We start from the raw sequence: 11637 nt of genomic DNA, 5'->3' as shown, positions 1-11637 counted from the left end.
CACCCGTTGTTTATACTGACTTTTATAGCGAAATTCTGTAGACCTGAATGACCTTTTATAAACTTTTTGCCTCCAGATGGGAAACTTCCTTTTTTAAAAAGCTTACATGGAAGTGACTTTTTATTTTCTGAAAAATTTCCCCCATGTGTCTCTTAAACGAGAAGTTTTTCTCTATTTTTTTTTGTGAACACTTCCAGTTTAGACACGTAGCTTGACCATACAGGAGTGCCTTGCTATATTTTTAAGGGAGGATGAGAATTGATTCACTGGATATGACATAGCAGAAACTTCAGAAGTTGAATCTACTCCATCTAAAATCATTGTCTTGTTCCATAAAAGGAACCAGAAAAGCTTTGCCCTATCTTCATTACAGCTGTAGAAGTTCATACTTGACGTAGTTTCTCCCCAGGGTACAACTGTGGTAAGGAAAAAAATTGTGCTGACTGCAATAACTTGAATGTATATAGATTAAAAACATATGGTCTTCTTAGTAGTGGGTATGAGTTGGTGAGGCTGGGTACCTCCTGAGATTTGTGGGGAGATACAGCAGATCAGATTGATCCTTTTCCTGGCACCAGCAGAAGGATGTGAGAAAAGCACCAGGTCTCTCCTTTGTTCTTTTTTCAGACTAAGCAGTCAGAAATAAAAAGCAGTGCAGCAATGATTTCAGAAAATTTTGTGAAGAATATGCACTTCAAAGCTTTTTCAACACTGAGACATGGAAAAGGAATGCCTAATTGAGAAATATTTTGAGCCACACAAGCCAGATTCAGTTTCCATGAGTGTGCAGAGAGCTCAGGCTAGCTAAATTCCAGCCTAGTCCAGCTAGCAGCCGTGTGCAAGCATGACATCCCCTATCCATTACCTCCTCTCAGTTCCCTGAAGGCTGGCAAAAGTTACAAGAGTAATGTCATTAAGATTTGAATCCTTCTTAGTCAGATGTTCAGAATTAAACGTGTTTAGTAAAATGAATGTCTGGACTTGCCAATATACCTCAGCTCTGGTACAGAAGACTTACACTGATGAATCAGATGGCCAGTCTATCTGAACTGTCACCATAGTTGAATGCAGGCAGGATCAATGCAGAACAAGCCCTGAGACGGACAAACCAAGCCAACGGGAGCAATTGGTGGCACTGCTTGTACGTTGTGCAACCACCAGTGAGGCTCAGGCTAGCCTGCAGCTGATGAAGGCTCTAGGAAACAAACTGCAGACCGCAGTGACCGCAGATCTGAGTGTCTTTGTCTGGATGTGACCGCTGCCAACAACATCCAGATATGCCATCACCTTTTTATTAAATACAACAGATTTTACATTTAGGAAAAAGAAAAATCTTCAGAAGAACAGGCCAGAGCAATGTTCTTCTAGTTCTTGCTATGTGCACGCCTTTGAAAGCACTGTCTGCATCTGGGTTGGGTGAGCTCTGTTGCAGGCCTTAAATCACAAGTGACAGACACAAGAGCATCACAGATGACACTGACAACATGCAGATAGGATGTAATGCTTTCTTTTTTGTTGGATTTTTTCTTTCACATTTATGATTAGCCCCAAAGTTGTGACAGTCCTTTTCTCATGCAGCTCTTATTGTAAAATTCACACCTGTGAAGTTCCAAATCAGATTACCAAATCTATTTGATTTGGTACTGCATTTGAAAAGCAACCAGAAGCACCAGGTGGTCCATTTCTTAGGTGAGACGTGACGTTAAGAGTGTTTAACAGTCCTGTCTCATTTTTTTGAACTATCTGCCTGGTCACATTAAAATAAAAGTCACAGTGCTCCCAGTGATGCTTACAACTACAAAATTTTACAAAATCTTGGATCTGTTATAAGACATCACCCTGCTATGTGCACTTTGTTTTAGGGTCTAGTGTCTCCAGCATGAGAAAACAGGTTTCCTAACCCATTGGTGTCATGTCCCTTCCACACTTACTCTGCTGAATTTCTAAAGAGAAAGATAGATGGGTCTTATTGATAGGCTTTTAACGCTGCTTGATAATTATAATTGGATTTGATACACTTGGATGTTGAATAAAATATCACCCCACATAAAAGGTATAATTTATAAAACTATAAATGTGCTGCATTTAAAAATAATTATTTCAATATCTGTGCTTAATGTATGGATCTGATACTAGAGATTGTTAGGATTAGAAACTGTTTCCATTATCTGAACAGTAACTGGGCAAAATCTGATCTGAGTAGTCATTAAAAAATGTAGTGAGATTTTTATCTGTTTTCAAATACCACTCTAAACTTTATTGTGTTTAATCTAGCTTGCTTGTTAAAGGAACATAAAAAGGGGCATTAGGAATGTAGATTTAGTGCAGCACAGCCATTAAGATGAAGAGTAATGGCTGCAAAGCCTTAGCTCTCAGGTTCTCCTGCTGTACTAATGTCACCAAAATCATATTACTGGGACACGGGTGTTTTTCATAGGCTCTATGGGTAGAAGGAATGGTTCCTTTTGCCCGGCAGAAGCAGCCCTCCTGATCCACTGAATTCACACATGGGTGTAATTTTATACAGGCCCACAGCAGTATGCATTGCAAAGGTGTTTGCTGTCTATGTTAAGGGCACCAGCACTCAGGTTAAATATGTCCCCCATGCTGGTAGGTGCAGGGGTCCCATTCCAAGGCCGGGGCCATGGGCCAGACTGCTTGATTTAGACCTGCTAACATTTTCATAAGGCATGATATGCCATTCTGGTTAAATACGCCTCGGCTTCCAGAATAAATGTAAATTTCTTGTCATTTATTATTTGTAACACTATGCTTTGTGATGAAGTGTAGTAAAAAGATCTGTTTTCCAGGTGGTGAGAAGTAGGCTGGTAGAGAAGGAACTGACTGTATTTGTTTGTATATTTGTTTGTTTATCTAAACTGCTAGTTTTCAATCTGCCGATCACCAGGGGCTGTTGCCTTTTGAGGAAATAAAAACACAAGAAAAACTAAACTGTTTATGAAAAGCTATTTTGTGGGCCAGTGGTCTACTTTTTTCAGTATAAAGGAAGACTTGTCCTGCTTAACATAGTTCTCAAGACTGTTTCTATCTCTACCTGAGATTTTAGTATTCAATGCAGGCATAAATTTAAGTCAAGGAAGATTCACATGTTGCACGGGTGAGGGTTACTTTGTTCACTTGGCTGGTGCTCAAGAACAGCAGATGATTTCTAGATAAAACTAGAACGCTATAAGACACTGGCTCTGGCAACTGTCTTTTCCTCTATGTTGTCCAGAATTATTTAGGGGGCATCTTAAAGTTATGGGGGGAGGGGAAAATAACAGATGTTGTTTACAATAGGGAGTAGAATGATTTGTCATTTAGTTCAGCTTTCTTTCTTTCAACGGGTTCCATTTCCTGACCAAAGACTCCTCCACTTTATCGACATTAGGAAAAGTCATATAAAATTATGTTTGAGTGAATCGCACATACATATAGCTAAATATAATCACGTATCACCAATAGAAAAGAACATATTTCCCCTAAACTTCGGTCTCCTCTTAATGGTAAACTGCTAACAACCATGTCTTATTTGAGGTTTCTGTCCATACCTCTTTCTCCTTGGTCATTAGGGTTTTGCAACTATTCTCAGGATTTCCTTGGAATTCAGGCAAACAGAGCAGTGCAGGACAAATCATAAGTATGATTTATTAGCTGCTAGAGACAAGTGCTTGGAACTACAAGGAGGTCTTTGCATTTTGCGAATTTGCCTGCGAAGATTTTGCTCTACTAATAATCTGTACCACTTTATGCGTAAGCCACCATTCCAGGTTTTACCAATAAATACAGGAAATGGCACACTTTTAAAAGGAGATTAAAATGTGGCGATTGGGTTGCATATTTTTGTTTTCTGGCTTACTGCTGTGTTCTTTCATGGTCAAAATAAAACTGTGTATGTGCCTCATACCATAAACTGAGTTGCTGGTTTGACCCTTGGCAAAGCATTTCCTGTGCTGTATTTGCAAGTGATAACATACTCGTTCAGCTCTGAATAGGAAGCCAGGCTCTCAAGCAAGCCTGAGTTCTTGCCTGAGCTTGGTTTTCAAAGAGGTGTGATTTTCTGTTACCTATCCGAAAGATATTAAATCTCTACATTCACATATACCACTTAGGAACAGTAATTTTACAACTTTTTTCTCCTTGGAAGCCTTCCAAATCAATATTTTTGTTCTGTTTCAGGCAAAATGGGAACACAGTAAAAAATTGTTTTGTTCATATCCCTTTGTAGCCTGTGGCCCTTTGAGCAATACTCAGTAGGCAAAAATAAATATATGACTGAAACAGAATGGTCTTGCTGTGGTTTCTAATGGTGTTTGAGGGAAAATAAGGCCAGGAAATAGTATTCTCATAATTTGTGATAAATTATGTGGTGGTGGGTATCTAATGAGGTAAGTCTGAAATATTTTGTTCCAATGGTTGGGAGAACTGCAGCTTGTGTTCTTACCTCTATGTGCCTAATCTAAAACCTGTTTCCAACTGCTAGGCATCAAATTGAACATGTGTGAGACAACTCTTGGGATTAATGTTAAATGAGTGAATCTTAGACCTTATTTATCATTTATTTATCTCATGTGTGCACCCATGTATATCACAAGCATTTTTATTTAATCATTCAGGAACTGGCACAACTTGCATTAGCTTCTTCCTCTGAGTATCTTACTGACAGAACAGCGCAAAGGAGCAATATCTAATCCTCATACAGCTAAAACTTACCATGAAGAAGAAATATCCTATTAAACTGGCCCTGTCACGTGAGCAGAAATTACACTTCATACTAAGTACCAGTTCTTAAGAGAGAATATAGTTGTGCTCATAGCAGCAAATTGATTCAGACTGCCATAAATGAGTTGTAAGCTTCTATCTTAATTTGCAAGTAAATCTCTATATATTGAGGCTTTGTCATTTTGATGGATACAGAACTGTACACTGCTACAAGGCTGGCACATGTAATTATTTATTCAGGAAAATATACGGCATGAAAACATTCATTATAAAAGACTTAGTGTGCTCTAACGGCCTGATCCTGCACTACTGAAATCAATGAGAACCTTTCTTTCCATGTTGGTAGCACAGGAACATGCCAGCAGTGTGGAAAAACGTTCCTCTGGCCTGAAGTGCACAAATGTCAAAATCATTAGGAAAATAAAAAGCTGACAAACCAGCAACCTCATAGACGTGACAAATTTGGAGGGAATTGAAAACACAGCTGTTTTCTAAATTCTGCATGTGAACCATATGCTCTTAGAAAGATGGGTTATTCTGGCTACGTGTCTATGCTTATTTGTTGTTTTAAAAAAACAAGGACTACTAACAGGAGACCTGGTAAAAATGTACCTTAGAAGCAGCTGAAAAGGGTTAGTTAGTTGTTGACTTGCCTTTAATACTCAGCTTGCAAAACAAATTTGATTTACTTGAATTTTCATTAATTTTACCAGATTTTGCTTTATTCTGATTTAAACAGCATCTTCTCAAAAACAGGTAGCAGAAATGTTTTCCTATTTTTTAGCCAATGATCATCCTACAGTGTAAACACTCGTTTCGTGTCATTAATAAGGAACTGCAAACCATATATTTTGGTTGCAACTATTTTCACATGTTCAGTCCTGAGAATTTTTCAGTGATAACCCATGAAGTGAACCAGCCAGTGGGACATGAACCATAACACCACAGACAGAACAAAAACATCACTGTGTGCACGCACAACTGCGAGCCTCTAGCTTTATTGTACTTCCCAGGTACAGTCAGGATATGATGTGTAACTAAACACTTCTGTCTTGGGAGGTCCCCTTCCTCAGATGCTCATTGCAGGAGTACCATCTCCTTGCCAAGGAGGCCTCCTGCCCTTGCTCACCACGGTTCTTCTGCCGCAGCATCATCCCAACATACCTGCCAGCCTTCAGGAGCATGCAATTCCCCGGGGCTCCCACTAACCTCTGCTAAAGCTGCCATCGGCAGTGGCTGCCCAGTCCCTCAACTGAACAGAAGTCTTCATAAGCAAGCCTGTGTGCAGAGGGGCTCCTTGAGGAACAGAAGGTATTACAGAGAGTAAGTGTTCCCTGCATTGCAGACTTTCTGAACCAAGATGTCCATCTTCATTATCTTGTCTAGGTTTCTTTTGCCCAGCAAACACCCAGTGAAAACCAACAGCTGTTGGTGCCTTAGGCTGACTTCCAGATGGGACTGAGTGTTCACAGGTCCACAGAGATCCATCTCTCCTGGTGCTATATAATTTGTTCTTCATCCCAAAGTCCCACAACCAGGTGAAATCCAGAGCAAAGAGAGAGCTGTCCAAAATTCTTTTGTACTATAAATAATAAAATCACCTTCCTGTAAATTCAGAAGTCATCACTCTTTGCATTACTGTTATATTTTCCCAGTCACACACCAGATGCAGGAAAGAGTCAAGATTTGGCTCCTCTGTCCACTTTGATACTGTTACTTTATCTCTGGGAAAGATGAAGTCTTGAGAAGTGAGGATCACTGGTGGATTTTGCACTTGTATGGGGGTAATCAGTCATTGTCACTCTTTTTGGACAAGTATCTGAAGTAAAAGACAAAGGAATCCTCTTGGTCTTTTGCTGGCAGAGCTCTGTGGTCAAACACGAGCATCTTTCTGCACTTCAACAGCTCTTGAGGTTTTGCATGCGGTAAGATTTGTTGCAAAATTATTTAATATGATGCTTTCTTTAACCATAAGATACAGTCATGCCCGGGAGAGCTGGATGATCTGAGAGTCTGGCCCCAGATGCCCTAAGAGGCTCTACGTTTCCTTGTCCTTTCCCCAGCACATGGGAGAGGTGCTGGGAGCCAGCAGAGCGGGCGCTAGCTGGTCCTGGGCCGCCCAGAGCCCTGCAAATCTGTGCTTCGCAAAGAAAATCCCAGCACCACTACAGTTTGACTGGGAGAGAGCCTTTCTCCAAATACTTAGTTTCTTTTAAAACTTTCCCTCAAAGTTACTAAACAGATTTTGGACTAAATGAGCCACATCAGGAAAAGGAATGGGAACTAATGAGGAATAAATGCAAGCATGAACAGCCTCTTCTTTTGCAGCAATTTTGCAAAGGGTGGGACAGAAGAGAAAGGCGCTTTTTTCAAGAGAGGATCTTGGACGCACACTGGTAGTGGTGACAAAACCCCCTGCCCTTTCCCAGAAGAGAAAGTTTTCCCCGCTCTCCTCGGCTCTGCCTTCTCGGGGTTTCTCCCTCTTCGGCACCAACCCAGCCTGCGCCGCTGCCCTCCCGACGGCCTCGAGCGGACACCGACCCACCCGCTACCGCAGATCTCGGCATTTAAATGCAAAACGAAGTAGGGGTCGGGAGTTCGGTGCGGGACCCCGCGGGGAGCCGGCAGAGCCGCTTTTCCCGGGAGGAGCGGCGGTCCCAGCCCGCGGCACCGGCGGCAGCGCTTCCTGGGCACCTTCCCCTGAATCCTCACACATAAAACCGCGGATAAGTCGCGGAGCTGAGCGGCGCCGGTCGGGGGATCCGGGGGTGCCCGCGGGTCCCGGCGCAGCCCCCGAGCATCACGCGGAGCCTCCCGGGGCCGCAGGGGCGGCCGGCGCCTCCCGCTCCCGTTTCTTCTGCTTCATGCGGCGGTTCTGGAACCAGACCTTCACCTGGGCGTCGCGGAGGCGCAGCGAGCGGGCCACCTCGAGGCGGCGAGCCCGCGACAGGTACCGGCTGAAGTGGAACTCCTTCTCCAGCTCCGTGAGCTGCCGGGTGCTGAAGCTGGTGCGTGCGGGGCAGGGGGGATGCTCTCCCCCGCAGGGCGCCGCGCTGCCTGCAACGCCGAAAAACACCGCGTGGGCGGGGGAAAGGGAGCGGGGCAGAGGGGAGCCGGGATGGGAGCAGCCCCCGCCCGCGCCCCGCCGCCCCACTCACTTCTCCCGGGCGGGCTCCGCTTCGCTCGCATCCACTCGAAGGTGCGGGGCGCCGGGGCGGCCGCGCGGGCCGCGGAGCCGGGGGCAGCGGGGCCGGGGGGCGGGCGGCCGCTCCCAGGGAGGACGGAGGGGGCGAAGTGCGGCGGCTCGGCCCCGCGGGGCGGGCGGCAGCCAGGACCCGGCGGCGCGGGAGGGGGCACCGCGAACCCTGCCGCCCCCGGGCCGGCGGGAGGCGGGGGCGGCGCGGAGCCCAGCGCCGGGAAGGGTCCGTCCCCCCGCCGGGGGCAGGGGGGCCGTGGCGTCCCGGAGAGCCCGGGCGGAAAGGCGAGGGGAAAGTACCCCAGGTCCATGGCCCGCGGGGCAGCGCCGCTCCCCGCACCTGTCCCGCGCCCCGACGGGGTAATAGTGCCTTAATATAGGGCCGGGAGCGGGGCGGCACGTTCCGCCCCGCGGCCAATGGGAGCCCGGCGGGGAGAGCCCGCACCGGGGGTCCCGCAGCCGCCGGCTCCCCTGCCCACCCCCGGCTGCCCGAGGCTGGCGCGGGGCTGCGAGACGGCGGCCCCTCCGCGCCCTCCCGGGACTCCGGGGGATGGGCGAGCCCCTCCCGTTCCCCGCGGTCCCGTACAGATCGGCTCTGCCCCCTCCCTTTGCCCCCAGGGACCCCCGGGGGCGCGGGCGCCCTCAGACTCGCTGCACCGGCGGCTCTCGCTGCGCCTCGCGGCACTTAATGGCCTCGCTCCATCGCCTGAGTGCTCCGCGGGCTCTCCGAAGTGGAGCACAGGGCTCACCCCGTTAATGGGCTTTCGGTTTTCCCTTGGCGATTCTGCTTTGTTTACTGAGCGTTTCCAGCTGGCAGAGAGTGCAGCGAGTTGCACTGCCCAGCCAAACCCTCCAACTCTCTCTGCTGGTTCTCATCCCTCCTCCCCCACCGGAACGGCAGGGAACACGAACAAACCTGGAGGATGTGAAGCCTGGACTCCAAAAGGGATCATCTTTTTCTAAATGACTCCAAATGGTGCTTGACCATCCCGTCTTGAGTTGCACATCTGCTCGATTTGGATAATGATTGGTTTCATCCAGGTTATCAACTGATAACCACCTGTCGGTGCAGTTCAGAACAGCGAAAAGATGCACTGGGGAGAGCACACTGGGACTTTGGTGGCTTGGGACCGGACAGACAAGGAACACGAAGGACTGTATCACATCAATTTGAATTAGACGTGTAGCCTTCTAAGTCTTAGGAGGTGGATGTGGACTCAGCTGGAAAACACAAGGTTGATAATTTATTAAAAAATATCTTTTATTTTTAAATAAAAGCATGAAATTGAAATGCCTTCATCCGTCATCCAATATCTTCCATTCAACAGCCCAAAGCGCCATACAAGCTCTTGGCCAAAGTGCTGCTTCCTGCGGTCAGGAAGAGGCAACAAATTTTAAAAGGGTCAGAGTTGGTGCCAACGACCCAAGGGTAACCAGGATCCTCAGAGAAGGAAAAAATTCACTGGGGTTTTTATGAATTTCCAGAGGTTTGTTGGTGGCAGGGAAAAGATGCTGTGGTGAGACGCATATAGACCATTTCACTGATGCAGTCTCAACTCTTTCCCATGGAGACTGATGCTCTGCAGCTCAGACCTAGCTGACAGTTCAGAGAAGGCCTGGTTTTCTTCCTTGCAGAGGCCCCAAGAGGACGCATTCCTGGGACAGGCAGTCACAAACCCACAAGTGCATGGGAGTGCTTCACTGCACTTGGGCTCTGACCAGCATCATGGTCTTCTATTAGCCTTGCTTTCTTCCCAGCTCCTCCAGCCCACCTGCTATAAAGCAACTATTACAGAGTAAAGTCTGGCTATACAAATTACTGCTTGAATGTGCTTGGGACACATACAGATAGAGCGGTTGATGTAAGCCCAGAGACCCCAAAGCTGGGCGTTCTCCAGTCGCAGACTTGTACACTCTTCAGGGCTGTCCAGCCTTGCTGCACTAATAATGGGGCATAATCTCTATTTCCATTTGCAGAGGATGCAGGTATAACTTAGAAGAATAGTTTAAATCAAATGCACCTTGTAAGAAAATCTGCGTTTTGAAGGAGGGATTGAATTCTGGGTGATAGAAACTTGCTCAGCACGCTCGTGGCAATCAGAGCAGTTTGGAAAAAGCCATCTTCTGGCAAAACATAAGCCTAGGAACATCAGGCTTTCTCTTTAGCAGAAGGCGGCTGTCCACGCAGGAGAGCATCTGTGCTCTTCAGTTTCCCCTGCTGTAAAAACTCCTGCCCACAGTGAAGCAAACAGCACTGGCTCTGGAGGAGGGCTGCTGCTTGACTTGAATCTTCTGTTTGCAGAACACAACTGGTTTAATTACACCTAAAGCTGTGTTTTAGACACTAAAAGAGCTGTCCATGTTCACACTAACACACGATCTTTCCATTCACCCAGCTGGATTCTGTTATCGAGTTTCTCATTCATTACCTATTTGTTTTTGCAGGACTGTTTAAGGATGAGGAAAGCAGAAATCAGCGGCAAAGCGTCTCTTGTTGCTGTTCTGGCTTTCGAGTGGGATGTAATTTTATACGCTCCTGAATTTCACAGTGTTAAGATTTAAATAGCTACATCCTAGTGATATGAAGTTTAGCGACTGCAGCTGTTTTTTTGCGAGAGGTCTAATGGGAAAGAATCCCTGGAAGTCAAAGGAGGAAGAATAGAAATGAGTTAAAAAGGCAATGAGAGGAATGAAGTGCTGTCAAAGGCAATTTGAGACTGGCTGGGAAGTTTAGGAATGCCTGTGCAAGCAGTGCAGTGATGGCATGAGCCAGTGGAGCTGCTAGGGCAGAAACCTCTGTGATAACAACAGACCAAACCAGCCCCTCTGCCACCATACTTCTGGAAACATGCAGGCCATGTAAAAGCCCGAGATAGTCACTGTGAAGTGAAGGCATGATGTAGGAACAAGCCAAAACAAAAAGCCCCAAGCCCTGTTGGGTGCATACACTTACCAGCAGTGCCCTGGGGAGGCTGCTCGAGCAGTATGCAAGTAGAAGGTAATGGCAGCCCCAAGACACAGAAACTGCATGTGGAGGTAGGAGCATGTTGCCTTTCCTCTCTGGAGCAGATCTCCACCTTCTGTGCTCGTCATAATAACTAATACACAGGAGATTTAACAGATCTCTCCCCAGCCCTTAGGAAAATGACTTGGAAGTTCAGGTTCAAGCATGACCTTGTCCTTGCCCCTCTGCTGCCACAACACTACCAGCCAGGGAGAGATGGTTCTCAGCAGGACATGGGGACGCATATCCATGGTGTGGAGACAGCCAGGGTGTGAATGGGCATCTTGAAGAGAGGTAAGCAGACACTGGGGGTTTAAGAGGTGACGCTGTTAACACGGGCAAACCATCAAAGGCCCCTTGTCCTGCCACTCTAGAGAAGCCAGGCTCAGCATCAACACAAGCACAACCCTTTCAGGTGGTCAGGGCACCTCATGATCTTCCTGCAGAAGGTTAAGGTCTTCCTTAACCATCAATATTTCCCTGACACTAGCTCCCCTTTCCTGGCTGACCCCTGGGGCAGTTTCACCAGTCCTGAGCCAGGGACCTCTGCCCTCCTAGTACATGGGATTAGCTACAAAGACCTGCTGCATGAACACAGAGAAGAATATGTGTACTGACAACCTAGCAGGGTCAAGGTAAGCCACGCTGTCGTGTGCAAAACAGAGATGTCAGACGGTTTGCAGCCAAGATTTCTGCCTCGCCTTGCCCTTATTGC

The 11637-nt window shown here is 46.8% G+C and overlaps 1 protein-coding gene across 1 annotated transcript; it reads right to left on the bottom strand.

Annotated features, from left to right (window-relative positions):
• Positions 1-5370: 5370 nt before the first annotated feature.
• Positions 5371-8229, bottom strand: HOXD1 (homeobox D1). The gene is made up of 2 exons (XM_054069822.1): positions 7877-8229; positions 5371-7775 (listed from the first exon to the last, which is right to left on the bottom strand). Exons 1-2 carry the CDS (start codon positions 8227-8229, stop codon positions 7523-7525), a joined length of 606 nt encoding a protein of 201 aa, XP_053925797.1. The 3' UTR covers positions 5371-7522.
• Positions 8230-11637: the final 3408 nt, after the last annotated feature.

Source organism: Cuculus canorus, chromosome 6 (assembly GCF_017976375.1).
Source record: "Cuculus canorus isolate bCucCan1 chromosome 6, bCucCan1.pri, whole genome shotgun sequence".
Taxonomy (NCBI): Eukaryota; Metazoa; Chordata; class Aves; order Cuculiformes; family Cuculidae; genus Cuculus; species Cuculus canorus.
Note: the sequence above shows the minus strand (reverse complement) of the source record. Positions and strands in the feature narration are given on the sequence as shown.